The 27,370-nt window shown below is 21.7% G+C and overlaps 4 protein-coding genes across 6 annotated transcripts in view; 2 read left to right on the top strand and 2 right to left on the bottom strand.

The window, feature by feature from the left end:
- The first annotated feature begins 10,995 nt into the window (after positions 1–10,995).
- LOC129607943 (uncharacterized) lies at positions 10,996–13,006 on the top strand. The gene is made up of 5 exons (XM_055519212.1): positions 10,996–11,237; positions 11,295–11,336; positions 11,400–11,692; positions 11,788–11,950; positions 12,037–13,006. Exons 1-5 carry the CDS (start codon positions 11,135–11,137, stop codon positions 12,222–12,224), a joined length of 789 nt encoding a protein of 262 aa, XP_055375187.1. The 5' UTR covers positions 10,996–11,134; the 3' UTR covers positions 12,225–13,006.
- Positions 13,007–13,240: 234 nt separating this feature from the next.
- LOC129607942 (egl nine homolog 1) lies at positions 13,241–16,472 on the bottom strand. The gene is made up of 7 exons (XM_055519209.1): positions 16,206–16,472; positions 15,895–16,135; positions 14,610–14,757; positions 14,404–14,526; positions 14,157–14,237; positions 13,954–14,093; positions 13,241–13,894 (listed from the first exon to the last, which is right to left on the bottom strand). The coding sequence occupies exons 1-7, from the start codon at positions 16,306–16,308 to the stop codon at positions 13,681–13,683; spliced, it is 1,050 nt and encodes a 349-aa protein (XP_055375184.1). The 5' UTR covers positions 16,309–16,472; the 3' UTR covers positions 13,241–13,680.
- Positions 16,473–17,633: 1,161 nt separating this feature from the next.
- On the top strand, positions 17,634–25,068 carry LOC129608048 (single-stranded DNA-binding protein, mitochondrial). 3 transcript variants are annotated; one of them, XR_008696867.1, is made up of 5 exons: positions 17,634–17,770; positions 17,834–17,897; positions 17,973–18,459; positions 24,808–24,888; positions 24,951–25,068. XR_008696867.1 is itself a non-coding variant. In XM_055519358.1 (3 exons), exons 1-3 carry the CDS (start codon positions 17,741–17,743, stop codon positions 18,302–18,304), a joined length of 426 nt encoding a protein of 141 aa, XP_055375333.1. In that variant the 5' UTR covers positions 17,634–17,740; the 3' UTR covers positions 18,305–18,463. The 3 variants fall into 3 exon arrangements, 1 of the variants encoding a protein (XP_055375333.1); XR_008696868.1 differs by lacking the exons at positions 24,808–24,888; positions 24,951–25,068 and adding an exon at positions 18,541–19,247; XM_055519358.1 differs by lacking the exons at positions 24,808–24,888; positions 24,951–25,068 and having other exon boundaries at positions 17,973–18,463.
- Positions 22,722–27,370, bottom strand: part of LOC129608047 (probable cyclin-dependent serine/threonine-protein kinase DDB_G0292550) — a 72,756-nt gene continuing 68,107 nt past the window's right edge. Inside the window, exon 2 of the mRNA XM_055519357.1 lies at positions 22,722–25,720. Within this exon, the coding sequence (XP_055375332.1) occupies positions 23,033–25,720 (2,688 nt within the window). The 3' untranslated portion in view covers positions 22,722–23,032. The remainder of the gene's footprint in view (positions 25,721–27,370) is intronic.

Genomic DNA, 27,370 nt, shown 5'->3' with positions numbered 1-27,370 from the left:
GAGCTACGCGAACAAATGTCTTTTTTTTTTGTTTTAATTGCACATTTTTGTTTTTTTTTTTTTGGTTTTTGTGCGCTATTAAACAAGCTATGAATTTGCTATTGAAAAATATAAAGAAGCATTTTGACTAAATAATAATAAAATTTTTTAATAAAAGCATAAAAACGTGCATTTAATAACACGCATTGCTCTGTAACGTAAATTTTTTAAAAGCATTAAGAAACGCGCATATTTTAAGCAACTCTTATGTGACAAAATAAAAATTTTAATAAAAAAAGAACATGAGACGCTATTTTCTAGATTCATGAAAGATGAAAGCATTTCAAAGCTTTAATTTGTAAAGGGGATTTTTATTTTTATTTTTTTATTCATTTTGCAAAAATTCCCCCAAAAACTGATCAATTTCATTTCTATGTTGTTGGTTAATTTTTATACATGTAGCTTTAATATACTTTTAAAATTTGACTGTTAAACAAACTGCTACCAAAATTTTTGATATATGCTTTAATAGCATTATACGCTTGCATATGTAATCTTGAACATAAAATGTACCAGACTAGCATATACATATAAAAAAAACTCGGGCTATTTAGAAGAAAAAATTATCGTTTCTTTTTTGTTTTGTATAACAAAAATTTATTTGTCTTCGTTTTAGTAGACGAATATAATAATTAAGCAAAATACGTGGTTTTGTCTTGTAATTTTTTCAAACAATAATTTCTTATTTTATACATTGCATATTTATATATGTACGTACAAAAGTTAGAATTAACAAAGTATTGTAATTGGATACGACAATATTTGTTATTATTTATTTTATTTTTATGTCAACTTTTCATTAAAATTAAGGTGAATTGCTAACATTAAAATTTTAAGAGAAGAAAAAAAAACATATATTAACAATACTATATAAGCAATATTTACACACCAATAATAGCAATGACAAACAAAAATTTTAAATGAACCAATTTCTTAAGACCGTAAGACAATTTTTTTAATTCACTATTTCACTAAATAATTGATTTTTTTTTAGCTATTTTACAATATACATACATAAAAGTTATCACAAATTTATTCAATGAATATAATATACACATAAAATATTTTATAAAAAAAAAAATTGATGAAAGCATGGTGCATTCTGCATTTTTTTTTCTTATTTTGTTTTCATTTTCTTTTGAGTGTTACATTTTATTTGTATGTAATTGTTTTTTGTTTTGTAAAAAAAAAATTATATTTTTATTTTAATCCATATATTAAGTAATTTCTATATGACATGATAATGAAAAGATAAATATAGAAAAAATATATACGAAATAACTAGAAATATTCATAAATGCATTACTGCAAAATAATAAGTGTGAAACGCAATATGTACTGCAAAAACATAATGCTCAGAATTTGCATTATATTTTTAACTGTTCCAACTCATAATAATTAATGTAATTTGATTTTGCTATATTCCGATTATATTACGATATACGAAAATTACCAATGTTTATGAACACACTTATCAGATATTTATCAACATAAATATAACACAGTTTTCGTTATATATCACGATATACTGCGTTTATGAATAGGGCCATTAATTTCTTAATTTAATATAAAAGGAATTATTTAATTTGTACATCGAAATTTGAGTCTTTTTTGTCCAATTAAATTTTATATGATTTGTATTTGATTATAATATTTTTGTTATACAATTAAATTTTAAAACCAATAAAACTTTTGTTATATTATGTTTTGTTATATAATTGAATTCATAATGCAATATTATTTATTCAAATTATTAATTATATAAATTTTGTTTCTATGATGTTATTAATACATTTATTTTTACAAAGCCTAATTTCGTGTGTAATTCGGTATAAAAATTATATAATTCCTAAGAAATTATATAAAATCGCTTAAATAAAAAAATATAATATATAATAATATAATCAATATTTATCATGTTATAAGAAAATTTTTTTTTTAAATTTTGTTAAATTTATAAAACATTACCGTAATAACCTATATTTATGATTTTTTGTAATTCAAATTTAAAAGAAAATTAAAAAAAATTTTTAATTTTAAGAAAAACATAATTAATTTGTTAAAATAAAATTTAAACACTGAACACAAATTCCTGTTGAAATTCATTTTTGTTTAAATCATTTCAGTTCTTGTAATTCAATTACGTTTATTGTTTCTTAATTTTTAACCTTTCTAGCTTTTAATTATTTAATTAATAATTTATTTATTTATTTATAAACTTTTTACATTCGTATGTATTTTTAATCTTAAATTATTTATATATTAATTTTATTAACTATGTATATATTGCATTAAAAAAATATAAAATATAAAAAAAAATATATTGAATATATTTTTAGTATATTTATATATGTGTAAAACATTATTTGAAAACTGCCACTCATCCAGTTATAAATAAACCAAATACAAAGAAAAAAATTATAATAAGATTATAAAACAAGAAGATAAAATACAAAAAAATAAAATAAATTAAAATCAAATTTTATGGCGCAATAAAAATATAAGAAATAAAATTAAAAAAAAAAAGATTTTTATGCTAAAAGTAAAATTAATAAAAAAAAAATCCAATTAAATGAATTAAAGGAAAAAAAAGATTTTGTGAAAATAAACAAAAACAACAACAAAAACTTTAAAATTAATTCATTTGAAATATATTCTAATTACAAAATTACATTTGAAAACCAGGAAAAAAAAAAACAAAAATTTAGCGAGAATCAAATACTGTTTACATAATATAACATTAAAAAGAAAATATAACAATAATTTCATTTTAAAAAATAACAAATTACATCCTGTCCTAAAGTATGCATGTTTAACAAAAATAAAATCAAAAGAAATTTCTATGCAAAATCTTTAATTTCTAAATTTTTATAATGCATCAATTTCGTGCAAGTTTAAAAATTAAACATTATTTTAATATCAACAACAACAGGTTTGCCGAAAATTGAATTACACTTTCTTTATAGCAGCCCCAATATATACTCAATAATGATGCTCAAATACAAGCTTTGCGTCATAGATCATTAATGATACCGGTACGTTGCTCTTATGCTTAATATAAAAAAAATTCAAAATCCAATTTGATTTTTTCTTTTCCCAAATAAATTTTTGAAATTTGAAAGTATAATTGATGCTATAAAACAAAAAATATATACATTAAAGAATTCAAAATCATTAATATAAAAAAATTTATTGAATTTACCTTTTGTTTAATCTGAATTTACTTTAGGACTAAACAAAATTAATATTTTCTTGAAATGAAAAAAAATATTAATTATTAAAAGAAAAATAATTCAATGCAAACAATCTTTTTAGCTAAGAATCTTTGACACAATTTGCACTAATTTACATTATAAGTTTAATTAGTATAATAAAAATTAAATAAAAAAAAAAGAAATAAAAAAATATAAAACATTAATAATAAATTTAGTAATTTCAAAAAACAAAAAAACTACAATAAAATGTATTTAAAAAAAATAATGAAAAAAAAATTTGAATACACAAAAAAAAGAAATAAATAAATTAATAAGTAAAGAAGACATTATATATATATATATATAAAACAAATAAATAAATTGTAGTTTAGTGATTTGTAAAGTAGATAAAAACAAATTTATTATAATAAAAACATAAAAAACATAAAAACTGTTATACTAAAACCACAAAAATAATTTAAATTTGATAGAAAATTTGATAGAAAATTAAAGGGAAAAACAATAATGATTCAAAGTGAGAAAGAGAGAAAAAAAACGAAAGAAAGAAACAATTGAGTAGAGTTGTTGCTTTTTAATATTATTTTCTTACATTATTAACAATATAATTTATATTCTAATTACATAAGTCTCAACTGAGGGAGTCAATGAAATAATTTCAATTGACTCGAATTTTTGAAGTTGTTCAAATAAAGTTTTGCTACAACGAAAATCGAAAATATACAACCGACGTAAGTCAGAGATGACACATGCAAAAAAATCTTCACTGTTAAAATTTCAATTAATTATCATATTCATAAATTTGTTATTGTTTATTTCATTTATACCCTTTAAAATGAAATAAAGAACGATTATTAAATTATTTCGTTTGCAAAAAAGCAAATAGCTATTTCCCTTTACAATGATAATGGACGAAGATGCAGAGGTGGGTGGAACATCATGAATCAATTAATCTTTTACGATATAGAAGACATTTAAAAAATGCTTCAAACCCTTTGGCAGTCGCAGAAATTATGTAAAGTAAAAATTTTGTTGTTAAAAACTGCGTATTTATCGAAGAGTTTAAAAGAAACAGAACTAAAGCGATTTCTAACATATTTAACATTGCCACTTCGCTCTTTCAGATAAATTTCATTTTTTTTACAAAAATCATAAAAAAAACAATTCCCGTGTTTGAAGCAATAGTTTTCATACAAGTTTCAATTAACAATTCGAAAAACTCGGAGTTCTTAAAAAATAAATAAATTTATTTAAATTAAAAATCTTTTTAAAATTATTATTAAAATTTCAATTTTCATGGGAAATTTTGCAAAAATTTCATTATTTCTGCCCTAATCTGCCCAACCTGTCCAAATGAAACTGTTCGAAAATACTATGTGTGCTATATACAATTCATAATAATTTTAATTTTCATTTTAAAAAATAAACTTTAATATTCTTCCCCTACATCTTATGTTTCTTTCGATCATTAAAAAACCCTTTTATAATACATGCATATAAAGCTAAAAATTGCGGAACTTATACACAATGTATTGCAGAATACAATGTAACATACTACAGAAATATGCATGCAACATAAAATATATATATATATATATATATATATATATATATATATATATATGCATTTATAAAACCTTTATAAATGTATATATATATACAAAAAACATAAAATATATAGGATAAAGAAGATAGTGTATGGTTATATCATTAAACATATAAATTATATAATTAATAATAATATAGATCTAATGATAGATAGAAGGTATATGAGTGAATTAAAAAAAACAAAAATAATTTTTTTTTAATTTTCTTGTAGTGATACAACTAAGTAGTATTTTTCTATTATATAATCAAATTTATTATATATAAAAAAAAACAATAGGAAACCAATAAACTATTACTTATACAAATTAATTTTTTTTTGTTAATTCTTAATTATTTATTAATTTTTTCAATTAAATTTTACTTAAAATATGGATAAAATAGTATAAAATGGTATAAAAGTTTTTGTAAATTGTTGAACAAAAATGCGATAACGATTTTCATGCATTAAAAATGCTTTATTAACCTAATGAAAGGATTTCTTTGATCCATAACTACATATATATTAAAAATCACTAAATAAAAACATAAAAATCAACTTTATTATTTAAAAAGAATTAAAGAATTAAATACAAACAATTAGTTCAAATTAAAAATTTGTAACTGGAAAACATTGTGATTTTTAGCTCGTTTATTTAATAAACTTATGTAAAGAATATATATATACATGTTTATATATACTAAATTATAAATATATATATATAAGAGCATATATATACGCTCATATGTGCATTTATATGTGTATATACATGTATATATATATTCACATATAAATGTATATATATATACATATATATACACATATGTGTATATATATGTATATATATACATATACATACACATATGTATATATATATATATATATATATATATATATATATATATATATATATATATATATACATAGATGTAACGATATATTCATATATGTATACATATATAAATAGATATATATATATTTAGAATCTATTATATATATACTAAATATTCATATAACGCCATTTATTTGTTCTTCGTATGATGGCTAATATATAAATTTGAAAAAAAATTAATGCATATACAATATATAACATAAGAAACGCATAAAATTTTTTCATATATATAATTTCTATATATTCAACAATTTAATATAATAATTATTATTGTTAGTATTTACATTTATTAATTAAATGTAATTGCATATACATATATATAATTTTAATTAATATAAAAATGAGCTAATTATTCTTTACTTATGAAATACATAAGAATTTTTGCTATACATATATTTTATTTTAATGAATTTCGCACCGTATTTTATACAACATAAAAACTGTAAGATATATATAAATATATATATATATATATATACCACATATATGTATATACATATAAATATATGCAAGTATATCTGTAAATATAGATCTGTATATATACATATGCATATCTACGTATATTTATATATGCAATATATATGAATATCTATACACACGTACATACATATATATATATATATATATATATATATACATATGTATTTATATTAAATTAGCTGCACTTAATTTAATTTTTACCTAAAACAAAATGAATTTATAAAATGAAAAAAAAAAACAAAATCAAAATTATTATACTGTATACTTAAAACTTAATTTTATATAAAACTAAAACATATACAATTATATTGAGCATATAACACATTTAAATATACTATACCTAATTATATTAGCATAATACATTATTATATTAACAGTATTTCACTATTGTTATACAAAATGATATTTGGTTATTATTATAAAAATTTATAAAAAAATTTGTAACATTGCTGGTTTTTTCCCAATAATATGAATTATGTATATATATATGGATATGTATATAGATATATATATATATACATATATATAGATATATATGTATATAGATATATATATATAAATATATATATACATTGTATACATATATATATATACATTGAATACATATATATATATATACATTGTATATATTTATATATATACATATGTACAAATTAAAATTTTAAATATATATATATTGTATATATTCATATATACATATACATATATATTTACAATTTTATATATATATATATATGTATATATGTATACATATTCAAAGTTTATAATATTTAATATTTAACGAAATCTTTTTATTTTTTAATTATTTTAGATTTCATTAAGATTAATTATTAATATAAATAAGGCGTTATATTTGAATTATTAAATTTAAATATTTAAATTAAATTTGTTACAATAAAAATTTTTTTGAAAATTAATATTATTATTGTAGGGAAGAAAAACTCTTATATATATATATATGTATATATAAACAAAAATCGTTTATGTTATAATTATAATATTGAAAATACTTACAATTTTTACTGTTTCAGACCAGAATATTTTGTATATTTGTTAAAATTTTAATACTAGATATAATACAGTGTAAACTTATAACAGCATAAATATATATATATATTTATTTCTTTTGTTAAAACAGTTTTAAAAGTCTGAAATATAAAACACATTCATCAACAATTTTATTAAAAATTCTTGTTAAAATTTTGCAATAAAATTAAATTTTCAAATATAATTCGATATTTTTTTTAATTTATTATTAAATATATCGAATAAAATTCTTGTTTCCTAAATGTGAGCAGCCAAAAAACACAGTGATAAATAATTAATATTTGTAATAGCCTTGACCCATTAACAAAATATTATATGAAAAAAACAAAAACACATCGATTTTCTTTAAAAAATTTACTAATTTTCTCTTCTTTTTTTTTTATAAAAAAATATATATTGGCAATTATTTCTTTACTTTAAAAAAAAGAGACCAAAAAAAAAAGCACAAAAAATTTTTATAATAAAATAATTTTGGGAAAAAAGAAAAAATTATTTTCTGACATTATCAAATGTAAATCAAAATTATTATACAATAAATTTTATTTAAAAAGTATTAGCCATCGTATGATATCAATAACCAGAATAATTAAAATTACGAAAATCATTAAAAATATTAATGATATGTGCGCGACCACCTCTTTTAAAATTTTGTTAAGAAAAAACACATTAATTATTAAAAATTTTCGGCAATCGTCAAATAAATATTCTATACTGCAGAAATGTTGTATTTTTTAAATATTGTGACATTTTAAAATCATACATTTTAATTTATAATATAACAATTTTCAATAAATATTTATGATATATTATATAACAGATAATAAAATATTATTCATTCTCCTGCAAAAAAAAATAAATTCTTTTTGAATTTCATACTGAAAAAAAAATTTTGTTCATAAAACAATTTCCTACTTTTATAAAGGTAGCTACGTGATTATAATCAAATACAGCCTTCTTAACTTTATTATCTGCTAAAGATAAACTATAGTATAACAAAATAAAAGCACATCACATATATAACATTTCAACAACAATATTTCTTTACTACATATATTATTCAAAGAATACAAATTCAAATAATAATTCAAAACTGCCTTATATATCAATTTAAAAAATATTTATTTTTCTTTTGAATTTTTTTTTTTAAAATAATAAATTTTATTCAAAACATAAAATTATAATAGATATTCTTTTAATTTTATTAATGAATAAATTATATAAATAATAAAAATCTCAGGAAAAAATATTAATATAATTTTGAAATTATAATAAATTGCATTATTTATTTTCAATTTAATTCAATCGAACTAAAATATTTTATATACAATATATTTATTTTTAAACAAATTACATTTTATTTTATACCATTTATAAATTTATAAATTTACTTTTCATTATTAATGTAAATCTTTGAAAATGAAAGTATTTTCTTGAATAGTTTTAAAATGAAATAAAAAAAAAAAATGTTGTCATTAAATTTTCGATAACGAACAATATTCGAAAGCACACAAATAGAAAACAAAAAAAACAAAATATTAAAAGAAATTTGTTAAATTGGGTAAAAGTATAACTGAGTTTAAAAATTATATAAACTAATAAATAAAAAAAAAAAAAAAACAAAAGTTGATAAGCTAAAATAATTATGAAACAATTAAAAATATACTAAAAGTAAATACAGATTATAATATAATTATAATATTAAAAAAAAACAAAATAAATAATGTATACTTGTACCTTTAGTTATGTATTTTTATAGTTATTATTTAATTATTATATAAAAACAAAAAAAAAAATATGTTGTAGCTTGTACTATAGACAAAACAAAAAAAAAAACTGAAAAAGATAATTATAATAAAAACGTAAACATTTCGCAAGCATATTTAAATTTAAAACATTCTGTTGTTTTATTTATATTTTATTCGAATTTATAATTCAGAATTACTGAAAAACGCCATACTTATATCGGGACTGTTAATTTGAGAGGTACCGATGGGTCTTCTTGTTCGCCCAGTGCATGGGTTTCGCGAGGATATAACGGTCGCCCTCTCTTGCTATTCCTATACTACAACTATATATTAGGGCTAATTTGGCAAAATGGCAAAAAATAGTTTTACAAAATGTGTGTAGACATTTGGGAAAATTCCAATGTAATACGTATCTTACAATGAATAAAACAACATGGTAAAGTCATACTTGCTCATCGAAAACACTTCAATCTTCAAAAATTGTAGAAATTGATAAAAGTAAAGTATGTAGACTGTATTGAGGATATATATGAGCATGCTAGATAGCAATAAGTGAAGAGTATCCGAAGTCTGTACGATGAAAATTTTTGCAAGACTAAAATTGTTAAAGGTTTAAGTTTTTTTAAGTTTATTTTTGAAAACAGTTTAAGAAAAATAATTTATAGTTTTCAGATTTGAAAAACTTTGCACATTAAATTTTCTGATATTGATATTTATGATATTTGCATCGAGCCCATAAGGATAGGCAATAATTTAAGACGCCAAAAATTTTTTTTTGTTGTTATAATATTTATTAGCTGATGTTTGGCATTGAGCTTATATGTCATTTCATTTTGAACTTTGAATTTCAATTAATTTTACATGAGGTACATGTAGTTTGCGGGCCGAATACAGTGAATTCAACCAAGAAATATAATAATTAATAAATTTTTAAAAGTATTTAGGAATCATTATATCTCATTTCGAATTAATTTCAAAATTTAGTTGTATAAGATCATAATCAAAGTATTTTGAATGGTTATATATAAAAACTATTGTTTTTAATAATGATTTAGTAGGAAATAAATTTCAAATTTGTTCAAGTCAGTATTTAAAGAGATCCTTTTATAGAATGGAAAATTAATGAATCGTTTAGCATTAAGCATATCTTCTAATAAAACGTTTAATTGAGTTAAAATTTAACAGACAATCATCTTTTCAATTAAATCTAATTAAGTACTTATTATCTGAGAATTAATATATGTAATTGATTTCTGTCCATAAATTTTATTTATACATACAAATATATAATGTATACAGTCACATTTTTAATTTTTTTTTTTCTTACATACTATTAAAAAAACTTCATAATTATTTAGAAACCACTCTTTTTTATTCTTGATAAACGGTAATTCTTATTATTGGTAAAAGAGTAATTTACTCTTTCAATATTAGAAAGAGAGAGTATGCGAACATTAAAAGAACATCTGTAGGAAATCTGTCAGAATTCCAACTACCTTTTTACAAGTACAAATAAATTTTAATTTATTTTCGGAAATTTAAAAATTCTAAATTTAAGGTAATACAAATTATAATAATATCATTTGTATGTACATATATTGAGTTAATTTCATAGTTTTGTAAATTAAATTCATACTCATTAAAGTTTGAAAAGGAATCCGGTCCAGATTTCCATTATTTAATTAATATAAAATTTTTATTAATAAGACAATTTTAAAAATTAGAATCAGAAAACTTCTACTTATAGTAGATATAAACATTATTTGATAATATAAAATCACTATATTATTGAAATGCAGGAAGTAAAATCTGGAATCTACTTGGAAAATTCAGAATTGTAGTTTGTAGTAACTATTTATTGTAGGTTCTATGTACATATGTACATATATACATTTACTTATGTGCGGTTATGGTTTAAAAAATGAGGAAACAAACGGCTTAACCAAATAAATTGCAAAAACTGCGAATTCCTTTTGCTGACATCAAAATAATTTTTAAAATATTTAACATTCAAAATAACTTATGATCACCTAGAAAAATTTGAAATATATGAACTATTTTGTAGGGTTTTCAAGAAAATATTAAGAAATTCAAAAAATATTGTATCCAGAATTAAATATCAGCTGCATCTAAGATGTCACGTAGGAATATTAAAGTTCAAGCCGCAAACCTTATAAAAGACGCTCTACCTGATTTTGAATTTTTAAACACTGAATTGGATAATACTAGTAATTTAGGTAATATTTTTTGTATGTAATTCTAGTATTTTAATTATAATTTATTTTTAAACACAGATCAATTTCAAACTCTAAGCAATGATACAAAAATTCTTAAAGGTAAATGTTATAGAAATTTATCATAAATAATTCACTAAAATGATTTTATATGGAAATTCACAGAAATTTTGGAAATAGTAAAGGAATTAAAGGAAGAAAATGAACAAATAAATCAATTCAATAAAAATTTACATGAACAAAATAAAAAATTATATATACGTTTTGCACAAGAACTTGTTGGTCTCAAAAATGAAATCGCTGATCTTAAAATGTTATTACCTAATCGAGTTAATATGTCATCTAATCGACCTAAAATAGTTTCCAAAAAACTACCACAATTTCCTCTAACAACACTCGAAAAAATTTTAGACTTCGAAAAAAGTTTAAAAAAGGACAAGGAAATGCAAATTGAACTTGTAATAGAAAATGCATTAATACCTATTTTGTTGCATTATTGAAAAATTTATCAAACCGTGTATTTAATTATGAATATAAATGTATTTACTTTTAGATTGACAGATTTAGCAGAGCTAACAATGAGAACTTAACTCAATTTATAAAAGAAAACTTAAAAATAATTTTTGGAAATGATGAAGTAGCTTCAAAATTTTCATGGAAAAGCTCTAAAGATAATATTAGTGTTGAAAAATTTACAATTGTGGATAACCTAAGAGGTTTGTAAATAAATTATTTGTTTTTATATTTAATATGCATATTTTGAATTTAATTTATATTTATTATTAATACAATAATTTTTTAGAGGCTTGTATTACTTATGTTTATGCAGCCAAAGAAAATAGAATACACGAAGATGTAAGACATTTTTTCTCAACTATAAAAGATCGCGTCCGAAAAAGAAAATCTTCAAATAAACCACCGACAACTATAAAAACTGCAAAATTGGATCATGATTCAGATGGATCAGATAGCAATGGATTTGCCTGTTAAAAAATAATTATAAGTAGGTAAATACATACATATGTATGTATATGTATAAAAATTAGTATTAGAAATTTAGTATATTTTATGTATATGAATACTATATGAAATTTTTTTCCAATGACATTTGCACATACATATGTGTTAAATTTCAAGTAACAAACTTTTTAATAACCCACCAACCCCTTGCCAAAAAATTCCACAGTTCTCAGTATTTATGGAAATATATAGGTATCTGAATATGTATGCATGTAGACCGCAAAGTACTATTGCTTAAGTGAGCTCGTTCACTTGAAGGATTTTATTTGATCGGGAAATGAGTTAAAAATTCAGAATTACAAACGCATATCAGCATGTGCATATATATACCTTTGTTATAGATTATAAAATGAAAGAAGTAATAAACTATGTATGATTTCAAAATTTATTTTCACTTTATATTTCTTTTCTTTGTAATTATAAATAAAATAACAATAGTTGGAGTTCTTAAATATAAGCGCATTAAAATTATAGTATAATTCTTTATCTTTTATTTATAATTTATTACAATTATTTTTTTTATTACTTACACTCAAATATGAATTATTAAAGTAAACTGCATGAGTTTAAATGATACTAAATTTTTTACATTTTAATTCATAAGCATTTTAAATCTAATAAGAGCCAATCGAAAATGCAATTATGTGGGACTAATTCACTCAATTAAGATTTTAAAATTTGTAATACAATACATGTTAAATATATCAAGAACATATAAAATTTTTTCAATTTAATTGCTTATTTCATTGGCGTACCTAAATTACTTGAAGAAAATTACTTTGGTACGAATAAAATAATATACAAGAATTTTAGTAAAATTTATTCAAATTAAAAAAAATTATAATTATTATTCTTTCTTCCTATAATTATTATATTAATTTATTAATTATCATAGTAGTAAAGAGCATACAGTGAAAACTTGAAGAATATTTTATTAATAAAATAAAAAAAATTATAAACGTTGTTTTACAAACGCTACTGTAATAATGTTGTAATATAATTTGACTGAGAAGCATGAAAAAAATACTTAATAATAAATATAATTTTTTTAAACCCTTCAGTTAATCTATTTCATTTATAAAAATTGTGTCTTTGAATTTACCTTAATTACCAGTAGAACATGATCAAATAAATAGACATATATGTAAGAGCAAAAAATTACGAGTTATGTAATGTTCAAATGCTGTTAAAGCACTCGTAACAACAGTTTTTAACAAAAAAATACTATTACATTAATTTCCAAAATAATACATATAATGTAGACTTATATAGTTTGATTTGAACGAACAGTACTTTGAGTTTGATCAACTGCAAATTTAAAACTTTAATTAAATGGGAAATCATACCTGCTTCTATAAGTATTGCCTTTCTTGCCAAGTTTTCACCGTAATATTATAAAAAAAAAACTAAATTAAATTTCTATTCGCTACGTTTGATTTGTTTTACTATTATGTTTAGGTTTATGACGGTTTAATGCTGCTTCTCTTTCATTCGCATCAAAATACCAAACTGTTATAGCATAACGTGTTCTATGTGCAGGTTGAACTTCATGTGGATTACGTCTGTCCGACCAAAAAAATATTAATCTGTCGAATTTAGGTTCAATATCGGCAATTGAACTACCATTTTCTGGGAATATCCTACAAAATGGTATATAAAATGAGAAATGCAACAATAATAAGTGGTAGATTTTGTTTACCTTAAAATTCCTCCACTACGACGTATATCCCAATTTATATTTAAATAATATATAGCTGTTATTACACGGCCATCTTTATTTGGATTGTCAACATGCATAACATAATGTGCTCCTGACCCAGGATAACAAGCAACCATAGCCTACAAAATATATATTCATATTTATAAAAATTTACAATAATAGCAAATATTTTGATTTCTTACCTTTGTTCTTTCTCTTATTTTGTAGTTACCTAATTGACCATTTTCGTGCATTGTGTTAGCTCTCGAAACAACTGCATCAATCTTAAAAAGAGTATATAAAAATAATAAAATATTATTATAATATTTAGATTGATTCAAAGTGGAAAACTTAAATTGATGAATGTTTTGTCTTTTTAATGTATCTAATGTCACATATCGGTTACATTTTAATTTCTGTTTTAAGGTAATTTTTATAATACATACTCACTTGATTAATTAAATAACCAATATTAATACATCCTGATTCTGTTCCTCTAACCCATGTAATTTTATCGCCTCTAATAGTACGTTTTTCTTCTTCAGCAATTGAATTAGAAACTAATTGACCATCCTGATGTAAAATAAAAATAATAATTATTTCATTCGATTATTAAAACTTGATTCAATTGAAAGTATAAAAACTGATAAATTTACCTTAAAAACACCAGCCGCGTACATTTTATGAACTTCATTTAAAATTTGTAAACCTTTTTCAGCACCAAGAAAATCATCTACTACTGAAAGGCCATATGTATTCATATCGTTTATTATAATTCGACATAATTCCTCGTATCTTCTTTCGCTATTAATTATGTAAAAAATAAAATTTTTAAGTTTGTTATAAATTCTTATATAAAAATTAAATGTTTAAAAATATTGAAAAATTATCCGTGCCATCATTTCTAAAAATAATCTGAATGATAATACAGATATTTAAATTAAATTGATTTTAATCCACCATTTTAAAATAAATAAATATGCCATGGAATTGATTTCAAAATTTTTATCATAAGAAATATTAAAGTGTTTCCTTACAATTTGGTAAAGCATAAACAGTATCTTGTTAGTTGAAAAAAAATCCAAAAAAAATTTTTTGTAACAAAATATATGTATGTATGTATGTAATTTCAGGAAATTAAAGTAAATTCAGTAAACGAATTCAGGAATTGATAATTTAAGAACTGAAAAGTTGGTCGGTAATTTTAAAAAAAATCTAAATTAACATACATACATACATTCACTCAATTATTTGTTTATTGGTATAGCACAACAATTTCTGGTAAATAGATACATATGAATGTATATGCATAAATATTTTTTGTATATGCTCAATACAAAAATAATTGCGAGTATTTAGTCACGTATTCCATAAATGTAATGGAAAAGACGTACAAAAATTTCTCTTTAACAAATAAGAACTTCACTCTGATTTTATTAACAACGTAAATCTTTTTTGCAAATATGCAATATTTTTAATAGAAGTAGAATTATTTATTGAAAAGAAGGTAGATTCCCACATACCTACTTTAAAATAAATACTCATCAATAAGATAAGATAAAGTTGCAACGCAACTGCAATAAAACTGGGTTTGCAATTTTAAATTCTCTTCAACACTTCTCGTAAACTTAGAATTTTTAAATAATATAATTTTTTTATGAAAAAAGAAAAGAAAAACAAAATAAAAAAATATTATTAGTAATATGAATCAGAAATTTTCCAAAAATGAAAATTACCCGATTTAAAACCAATAGAACAGCGTAATTATAATGAGCAAACAAAACAAAAAATCACAAAACAATACTATACACTTGGTTCTTACTTACAAACATTGTACAATATAAAAAATTAAAAATAAATTTCATTGAGTAAACAAAAAAAAAAAAAAAAACAAAAAAAATAATATACACAAACACAATATAGATACATTTATGTAAATACCTTGTGCTATTCAATTCCAAAGATAAGTATTTTTCATCTCTTATATTAAGAACACTTTCACTAGAATTTTTTGAACTAATTTCGGGGACAATTTTATCAGAACCGCTAGATAATTTATCCCCATCCGTAGCTTTGAAGGACACTTGATGGGATTGTTGTGTAGAAAAATGTGGAGGCTTAATTTGATTTTCTTTTTTCTGTTTTGTTATTTGACGACATAAGTGCTTGTGATTTTGCCAATCTAAAATCAATTTAAAAAATCAATTCTGATTATTTCTTAAAATAAAAATTAAGCAATAAAATTCACATACCTAAATGCTGGTGATCTGTTGAGCAATAATAAATTTGTTTGCATTTTCCGCAACGAAGCAGTGATTGAGTTGTTTTGCATACATTGCAAAACGGAATTTCCATTCTAATTAAATTATTGAATTTTTTTTATTTTCCAGGTTTACTGCAATACTATATTATAAGTTATTGTAATTTTTATGAAACCTTTACTTTTTATTATTTTTTTTTTATTTTTTTACAAATTAAGTGAAGTTTTTAGTATTTGTTTTCAAATCATATAAGAAAATTTTTCACCTTGACAAGAAGTGCCATTAAAGTAGTGCATTCCTCACGTCTCCATTCAAGACTACATCGCTACAATGTAGTAAGCAACATAAAATTCAGTTATACGAACCGCAAAGTTTTTATCTATAAAACGGTAATATTTCTCCTTATTATGCTAAGGTCACAATAACTTTTCGAAATTACATAATCGGTACAATTATACGCTTATTAATAAAAATAGACGGATTTTTTTTTTGAGTTAATTGAATTTGTAAAATAAGAATCCTGCAAGAATTAACTTAAATAAAGAATTTTTACATTTCATATTTGCGTTAATTTTGACATATTTGCGCTTTCTTTAACAAAGGAAATAAGAGAGTAATGAAGAACATCTGTGTTATAATGTGTGATCTAATGGATTTATATAGGTAAAATGAATATTTGTGAACCTAAAAAAGTGTGCTTTATCCGAAACAGGTTTCCTTTTTTCACGTTTTTATTATACGTTAAATTGCTTTTATGTACCTCTTATTTCAAAACGTTATTGGAAGTTTACACGATACTCAAATTACCACGCAACTATTAAAATATGATTCACGTTTGTATAAAACCTCAAAAACAAAAAAAATTAATTACATAATTAGTTCTAATGTCGCACACTTAAAATACTTTGGAGATATGTACACATAGGAAATGTATTTGGGAATCTGAAAAAATATGTATCTCCTATTCATTAAAAAATTGGCACATACAAATGTATATATGTATTTTTATTTATATATGGATTTGTATATATGTATGCATATATATATAACGTATATATCTAAAGAGTTATTCTTTTACTTCCATCTTATAAAGATTTTATGTTTGTAAAAAATTAAACTTTTATATAGCATTTAGTAACGTATAACAATTATGTTGGGATATCCGTAAATTTAATGACAAATTTGCCATAGTCGATCTTAATTTTATATTAAATTTTATAATGACTATGTCAAGTGCATTTGACATATACAAAAATATGTTTGTTTCATCTACCTTACAACTGCCAAATTTTTAAAATTTGACATAAAATGGCAATGTATTTGGCTAATCTAGCACAATTTACTTTACCAAAAGTCCCAACACTAAATGTAGATTGAAATTGATTTGTCAGCCATCATTTAAAATGAAAAATATATCAGCTGATTGAAAGCAACACGCGGCTCAACTTAATTCTCATAAACAAAATATTTTTTTGTTGATACTTGATAGTCTCTAGCATTTTATTTTTTTTAAGTTTTCTAATACAATGAGTATATTATTTCCCAGATGTTTTAAGGTATTTTTACAATATTTTTACTAGTGTCTTAGTTTTAATTTAATATAAAATAAATATTTCTAGGTTTTACAACCCAAATCGCTTGTATCACGGCTTTACTGTAGCTCTGGCCCAAAAATTGAAAAAAGTAAGTATTTAAATTTAAAAATTTACTTCATAAATTTTCTAATAAAACAATAACTGTTCTTAAATTACCTTTTAGCTATAAATTCAATAACATTACTTGGTAGGATTGGTGCAGATCCTCAAAAGCGTGGTACTGACCAGCACCCAGTTGTGACATTTTCATTAGCAACCCATAATAACTATAAATATGAAAGCGGTGATTGGGCACAAAGAACTGATTGGCATAGAATTGTAGTATTTAAACCTAGTCTTCGTGATACAGTTATGGATTTTATGAAAAAAGGACAACGTGCTTTAGTTCAAGGGAAAATCACATATGGAGAAATAACAGATACGGAGGGAAATCAACGCACAAGTACAAGTATAATTGCAGATGATATCGTATTCTTTAGAGAAAATAAAGAATAAATTTCCAAAATAATCACAAAGGAAATAATCATCTTCATGCTTTTTACATTATCTCATTCATTTTATTATTTTGCTAAGAAAAGGAATTTCATTATGTTGTTAAATAAGATTAAGAAGTCGAATAAATAGAAAGTTTTTATTTTAATAAAATAAAGGTAATTTTATAATAAATTTTATTTAATTAAATGCGAAACTATCATATAATTGTTATTATGATATAGTTTTTTTTTTAGTAGACATAATTAAATGTAAAAGGGCTTACTAATGAAAATGGTATTGTTTGGCTATATTGAACTTCAATCAGAATACTACATACTTTTTGAAAATTGTTTGTGTAGTATATTGGTGACTGTTGTATTAATATTTTACACTGTCTGAAGTATTTTATGAAGAAGTATATAAGATGTGAATGATATGATTAGTCTTGGAACGACATATGCTTCCCAATGGAATATTTAAAAATGAAATCATTTCTAACACTTCAATTGGTCTGCCATAATTTTTACTAAAATTATATAAGGTTTTGTCTAACAATAATAAGACCCAATTTTTTTTTAAATATTATAATTTTTAGAGCAAAATCAACTTAGAATTTTAAAATTCTGTATTGAAAATTTATGTATGTATGTTGTTTTGAATTAACATTCTATCAGGGCTAGTTCCATGTCTAACAAAACATATGGAATCATTTTTTTTAGGGTAAAAGGAAAATAGTAATGAAAGCAAATGTAGGTCTAAGATAATTATTTAATGGAAGCTAGAATTAAGAAAGACAAACAATTTTTATTTATTATTCAACATTATTTTTTATTGTTTTTTTTTAAATATTTTTTGTTTTGTACCTAACTTATTTTCTTTCATGTTTATTTTTTTTTCTCTTATTTTATTTTTAAATATATTTTTTAAACATTTTTTAATTTTTTCCTCTGTTTTTTTTTTCTTGAATTTTATTAATTTTTTGAGTATTCGGTAACTGATTGTACATTCTTATTCAAAAAATTTTAACAAAAGTTTAAAAAAAAAAAAAAACCATAAAACAAAACTAATTTTCATTTTAAATACATTTTACGTTGGAGGGAAAAGTTTTAAATACTGAATATTTAATTAATTAATATTTTTATAAAACGAAATTAAAAAAAAAAAAAAAAACTAAATTTCCCAATATATTTTCGCCAATTTAATTTACTTAAAAATAATTATTTTATTATGAAAAAATATAATTTTAACTATTGTTTTTGTTTATTTTTTTCGGTTGAAATTACATAGATGTTACTATTTATTATTAAAATTAAATTAATATTAAAATTTATTAAATTTTATTTTCACAATATGAAAAATAAATCTGGCATTTTTTGATTGATTTTCATTTAATTATATACTCTTTGACAATATTTTAAGGGACTAGATAATAGTTTGAAAAAATGACAAATTAAAAGAAGTTTTAATTTATATACTTCGAATTGTTATGAATTTAGAAATATTATTATTATTTTTTTATATTATTATTTTTACATAAACATATTTTTAATTTGAAAAAAAAAAAATTTATTTTTTATATTTTAATTCACTTCAATTTATTTCATCTGATATTTACAATTTTTCCCATTTTATATGTATATTCCTCCCACAAGTACATATTTTAAAATTATTCATATAAAAAATTAATTATAAATTAAGTAAAAAGCAAGTTTATATAAGTATTTCTAAAAATTCTAGATATTGAAAATGTATTTTATATATGATAAAATCAATTCTGTTTTATGTTTGAAATTGCCGACTATGTAAATTATTAAAGAATATTTTGAAATTTTGAATGAAAATTTAAAGATTTGAAATAGCTTTTAGATAAAAAAGAAAACAAAATTCAAATAATTTTATTTATTTAAATTTTATTCTTTAATATTATCAGTATTTAAATGTCAACAACATGAACTGTTTTTGTAACAGTTTTTAAGGGTATATGTAATCCTTGACGGCAATTTAAATAGGGTGCTTTGAAAACAGTGAATTAATTTGATTTAATAGTAAATTTAATTAATCCTGATTGTATTAATTGATTTACGTTTTCCGTACAAAAAATAGAAAATAATTTTTTTCATTTTACTAAATTAATTTTTATATTGAAAATAATTAATAAAAAAATTGTATTTAAGAAAAAAAAAAATAAAATTAAAAAATTGCCCGGCGCTCTACATAAATAATTCATATATTGCTTAACAAAAGTCATGAAAAACTTAAAATAAGTGGCATAAAACAAAATATTTATCAATTTTTAAGAATTTTTCTCAGATTATTTTATTAAGGTTTTTGTTTTTTTATTATGAGTTTTTAATTTTATAATTTAACAATTTTTTTTGTTTTTTTTTTTGTGTTTTTTTTTATAAAGAAAAAAATTTACAGTAAAATTAATTTTTTCGTCACTATTTTTTTTTTATCATACTTATATATATATATATATATATATATAGTTTCTCCTATATACTCTATTAACAACTCGTCGTATATAAAGTAAAATAATGAAACTAAAAATAAAGCAAAGAATTTAAAAAATATTTGTAATAAAAAAATTTTATAAATTTTTTGATTTTCACTTTACTGACAATTCACAATAGCTATAAATTGATTTTTTTTTTTTAATTTTTTTTATTTTTTTATTTTTTTTTCTAGTTTTTAAGAAATATAAATATTTTAAAATGAAAAAAAAAATAATAATAATAATAAAATAATTATTTTCTGTTTTATATAAAATTATATTTATAATTTACATTAATATAAATTGAATAAGATTATCTATTTACAATTAAACATAAATACCACAGTTGAGTAAAGGACCAAACCCAAAGGATAATTTTTTTATTTTAATCTGCTATTATTTTTGTTTTATTTTTAAATATTTAAAACAGTTAAAAATTTTGGTTATATTTTATATTTCAAATATTTTTTTATTAAAAAAAAAAAAAAATTATCCTTAAGGATTCCACAATACAGTTTTGTCTGTATATATAAATAGTATGTAATAATTTTTTTTTTGTTTCATATTTTATTTTACTTTTTATTCATTATTTGTTCTCAAAAATTTTAATTTTTTCTTTTGAAAAACAAAAAAAAAAAAAAACAATTTATTTAAATAAGTTCCAATAATTAGGCGCGTGTCGAAATTAAAAACGTAATTTTTTTGTATCGGAATGAATTGAAGAACTTTATTGATTTTCGATAATGCAGATTCAGACATTCACGGAAAGTTCGAAATTAAATCTTACTTTTACAGGTTTTAAAAACATAATCGAATAATTTTCGAACATGCCATTTTTTGCAGATTTTACACTTATTATATTAAGACCTAAGCTAGAATTGAATTATCGAAAATCCCCCTTTTGATCATCTGTTGGTCAAATAAAATTAAAATACATTTTTTTATTTTTAAATTAATAATAATATTAAGTACAAAATGTAGTGTAAAATAAATATTAAGAAATAGTTTTGATTTAAAATATATTTTTAATATATTTGAATTGTTTTTTATAATTCTGAAATTAAAATTTTTCATTATTTTTGCGCAATATTGTAAAGGATAAATTTTGCAAAAACTAAATTTTTATAGAATAATAAATAATAAATTTTGTTTTGAAATTATATTTTTAAAATTTAAATTGAAATTGTTTGAAAATAAAATTTTCTAATTTAAGTGAATATTGTTGAAATAATTATCAACCAGATTCTGTTCGTGGCATCACGCATCACTTCTGTGTTATGGGTTATTATTCAAAAATTTTCAATTTTTTAGAATAATAGAAATTAATTTCAAAATTTGAAATTCTATACTGAAAATCAACTCAAGTGATTCGATCATCATAATATAGGTGATTATGCTTGTTTAAAATTATAAAATGTTTTCAATGTGGTTTATTGGAATTACATAAATAAATTGATTTTTTGTTTTCATACATGAATCAGTGGGAACCGAAAACATCTTTGACAAAAATTTTTTTATTTTTTAAATGCATATACTCAGAAATATATGCATCTATGTTTGTATGTACTTAATCAATCTTGTTTGTTTGTTTGTGTTTTTTTTAAATTAAATGCCAATATTTCAATACAGGATTTTCATAATTGAAATTATTAATTTCTTTGTTATATTTTTGTTATTATTTCAATTAATTCAATTTTTTTTTTGTTTTTTTTTTCTTTGTTTTTAATATAAAAATACTTAATTTTTTTAAATTAATTTTTACTCTTCGATTTTCATTTTGTAATAATTTTTTTACTTTTATAATTTTTATAATTTAAATTTAATTAAATAATTATTTTAATTTTTTTTTATCTCATTAACAGAAATCTTAGTTTTCTTCTTCAACTCTTTCATATTTGTATAATAAATTGTACGTTTTTTTTATTTTTTAAATAAAAAAAAAAAACTAAGACTCACAACCTGAGCAAATTTTATACATTACAATTGTTTTTCTTAAAATTTCGCATACTTTACATTTGTCCATTAAATTAATATAATTTTTTTTTCATTATTTTTTTTTATACACGATTCTTTTCCAAGATTTTAAAAATGTTTTTTCTTCATTAATTATTTTTATATTTTAAGTTTTTACTTTTTTTTTCTCTCTTAAGTATTATTTAGTACTCAAGTTTTTCTAATTTTTTTTTTATGTAATTAATTTAAATTTAAATTATGTAAAATTAATTTTTAATATTTTTATTTCTTTACATTTGATACTAGCTGCCAACCATTATATGAGCTGGTGATTCTATTTCGTTGTCATGAACATATCTAGCTGCATTCAGTGGTGTTGAAATTGATTTAAATAAATCATCTGATGTTAATTTACAATGATGTGGTACCAGTTCAGTTAATTCAGTACCAATTCCTAAATCCATATCTAAGAAATTATATTCCCATGTTGAATTATTTGTTTGTATTGATGAAGCTGAACAATTATTATTGCTTTCTAAATGATGATGTGTTGTTGTTGTTGTTGTTATTGATGTTGAAGATGATGATGATAATGATGTTAAAGTTGACAATGTTGTTATACTATGATTTGTTAAAATCGAATTATTATTATTATTATTATTAATGGACGTACTATTTGTATTGTTATTGCTAGTACTATTATTATTATTTCTATTATTATTTGTTGTTAAGGTACTATTTGTTGCAACAGTTGTTGTTGTTGTTGTCGATGAATTCAATGATAATTCATTATTATTTTTCATATCAGAATTATTATTATTACTATTATTGCATATTAAATTATTGGATGATGTTACAATTGGTATTGGAGTTGCAGGTGATGGCAATATTGAAAATAAATCATTATTATTTAAGGGATCTAATGCTGACTGTGAGGATAAACTTAATACTGAACTCCAATTAATTGAACGATTACAATCATCATCACTATAACCAGAATCAGATTCTGGTGATACACTAGCTAGATTTTGTTGATTTAATGTTGTCATTATTGTTGTTGAATTATTTATAGGTGTTAAAGATGTTGTTGTTAATGACGATGATGGTGAGGATAATGTTTGTGATAATGTATTTGAAGCCGTTGATAAAGCATTTGATGCATGTACTGTGCTTTTACAATTATTAATACTATTTTTGTTACTATTATTATTAATATTATTGTTACTGTTACAGTTATCATTACTGTTAATATTACTATTTGATACTGGAGAAGCTGCTGGTGACGCTATTGGTATAACATCAGGATTATCACTACTATGCATTCCCATTGGAAATGGAGTTGCTCTACCTAATTGTGCCTCTCTGAATGGGTAATGATCATACGGATGTAATAATTCGTTTGGACAGTGTTGTAAATTATTGCTACCAGTATTGAACAGCACATTGGAAGATGATTTTGCCATCATTGATTGTTGATGGTGCTGTTGATGCTGTTGATGTTGTTGCATAATATTATATTCTTTAATACATTCGTTTTCATTGTTATTTATATTGCTAAAGTGATTTGGTGACGGTTGAAATATTAGACTATTATTGTGATCATGTGGTATCACACATACTTTCGTGCATGAACCAATTGGCGTAAAGTCATTACTGTTATTCATATTTGATAAAGATGTTAATGGTGAATTACCATGATGGTGATGATTGAGAGGATGATGCAAATGTGAATTCATATGCAGTGGATGATTATGATGCATATGATCTTTATTCTCTAATTCAATTTCTTTATCAATATTTTTCAATGTATTGCATATTAGTACTGATCTATACAAGGATTGTTCTGATACTTGTCGAAATTTCGATAGTTTAAACATTGACAGATTTCTAATTTTTAATCTAATATCTCTATAACAATTTTTACTATTGCACCATATTCCTCTACCATCACAGCCACATTTTTTTGAATGCCTTGAATTCAAATTATTATTTAAATTGTTACTATTGTTATTTATTGTAGGATTTATTGGAGTAAATGTTGAACTACCCAATTCTAAATAAGATTTTCCATTTTCAGCACATCTAATTGTTTGTTGAGTATATCCCATAGTACCGGTTCCAATAGTACCATTACTACTTCCAATTGGTATTGAATCAGGTGATTGCATACTATAATAATTATTATTTTGATGAGCATTTAAATGATTCCAACTATTTAAGGTACCAAACCGAAAATGTTGTGATTGTTGCTGATGATGTTGTTGTTGTTGATTAATTGTTCTTGAACAATTCTGCTGAGGGAACGGTTCAGAATAATAATTTGGTTTACCTAAATAAGTATGATTGATATTACTAGCATTATGCGGTGAATAACTATTTGCACCATTTGTAGGACTATTAACACCATTACGTTGCAAAAAATGAGGTGGTGCACATGTATATCTTACGGGGCAATATGTAGGAATGATACTTTCATCTTCTTCATAATCATCATCAAAATCATCATCATCATCATCAATTTCATCGGCACTTAAAAGTGTTGTTGCTAATGTTGAACGAGTTGTTAGACTACCCCATGTATCAGATGGCACTGCAACTGCTTGTAATTTTGAAATACAATCAACTGGTTCAGAATTCCATAAATCATTTGCAGTAGCAGTTACAACCTCTAATTTTGTCAAAGTTTTTGTATTTTCATTTAAATTGTTTTCTTGAATTTGTTGTTGTAGTTGTTGTGACTCTTGCTGTTCTTTTTGTTCTTGATTATTATTATTATCATTGTTGTCAGCATTTTGGTTATTACTATTAATACTATTGTTACTACAATTATTATTTTCATTTTCTTGAGTGTTGTCTTTATCACTAGACCATTTCGTTGTCTTTAGGGGGGGACAACTTGACTGATAATCTGATTCTTTCTCACAATTGAGTGTGAACTCATGTTTTCTTTTCTTAGTCAATGTAGATTGTAAACCCATATTTGTATCGTTCTAAAATTAGACAAAATAAATTAAAATATTAATTTAGTATAAATAATTAAAATTTATCTAAAATTAATTTATAATTAATAAAATCAAACCATTTACATTTTTACTTAAACTATAACATTTCAACGGTACTTATAGTTTAAAAAAGAAATTATATCAGCAACAGCAAAATAAGTTTCTTATTAAGATCACTTGTTTTCATAAAGAGTTTTAGCAAAAAATAAATTTCTCATTCAATATTTTAAGAAAAAAGACAATGAAAAAATCATTTATTTTCCCGCCAACGATTTGATGATTCAATATTCATTTTTATTTCCAAAAATATTGTATGTAGTTAAGTAATGTAGTTTATAAAATATGTATATAATTATGTGTGTATGTATATTGTATTTACCTAAATAACTAAATCTTCTATTCCTCACCAAAGTTTCATTCCCATTACCAGACACCATCACTTTAAGTTTTACATAGTATTTTCTTTTTCAGTTTTTTTTTCTAACGCCCTACAAAAATCGACAAAAATCATCGTACTATTTTGAAATGCGAAAAGGGGGAAATAAGAGAATGGACGATGAAATAACATTTTGAAAAAAGAAAATAAGGCAAACAAAAGCATGAAAAAGAAAAAAAACCTGAAATATTTTTGAAGTCTCTGTCTTTAGAAGAAATAACAATAAAATAAAAAAAAAATATAAAAATTAAAGTACAAAAACGTAAAAAAAAATTTCTTCTTTATTTTTTATAAATGTAAGAGAGCAGGAAAAATTTTCTATAGAAAAAGAAATTTCAAAGGCCCTAGAAAAAAAAGACTACCATACTTTTTCAAATAAATCTAAAGGGGGGTAATAAGCAAATCTAAGGGCTATAACATAAGGCGTGAGTAATAATATAAGACAAGTGATATTTTTCGGTTCCACGTTAGCTTTACAAATTGCATACACTTAGCGTAATATTAAAAATTCGTAAATCATACCGATTGAATCGGGAACTCTGCTAATTTTAAAAAGTACATATATTTTTTTTATGAGCTAAATGCATCATTTCCATGATTGGACCCGAATTAAAAATTAAGTTTCATAATTATTTGACACTAGGAACAAAAGGAATATAAGCAGAAAACTTTGTCCATAAAAATATAATCTTTATGGAAAATAGATCTTCATGTATTACTACGCTCTGTGCACATACGCACAATAATAATTATTTAAATCATATTTTGTAAGACCAAAACGCTCCAATATTTTTCTTTCATTTCTTTGTACATACATACGTGCATAATCTATAGATATGCCCATATGTCATACATTATTCTAGAATTCAAATTATCAAATGAGGGAGATATACTTTAATACTTTTTACTTTTATATAAATTTTCAAAGCTAGTACTCCGATCGTCTCGTATACACATCTATGTAGATATTTAAGCCCAAAAAAAAAAAAAACTCAAAAGGGAAAATTTTCTTTTTTTTTTGTTTCAATTCTAAGAGTTTTTAGATTTTCTTTTTTGTTTACTCTTTGTTTATGCAGTCAGTATATATGTATACTATATGACACACAAACATATGTATATTTCTATATACAGAACATATAAATTTCTATATTCATAAATATGTACATACATACTGCATATTTATATCTTAAAATGTTAAGTAT

This window comes from Condylostylus longicornis, unplaced genomic scaffold (genome assembly GCF_029603195.1).
Source record: "Condylostylus longicornis isolate FDR11 unplaced genomic scaffold, ASM2960319v2 ptg000030l, whole genome shotgun sequence".
Classification (NCBI taxonomy): domain Eukaryota; kingdom Metazoa; phylum Arthropoda; class Insecta; order Diptera; family Dolichopodidae; genus Condylostylus; species Condylostylus longicornis.
The sequence above is the reverse complement of the archived record's forward strand: the minus strand, read 5'-3'. Positions and strand labels throughout refer to the sequence as shown.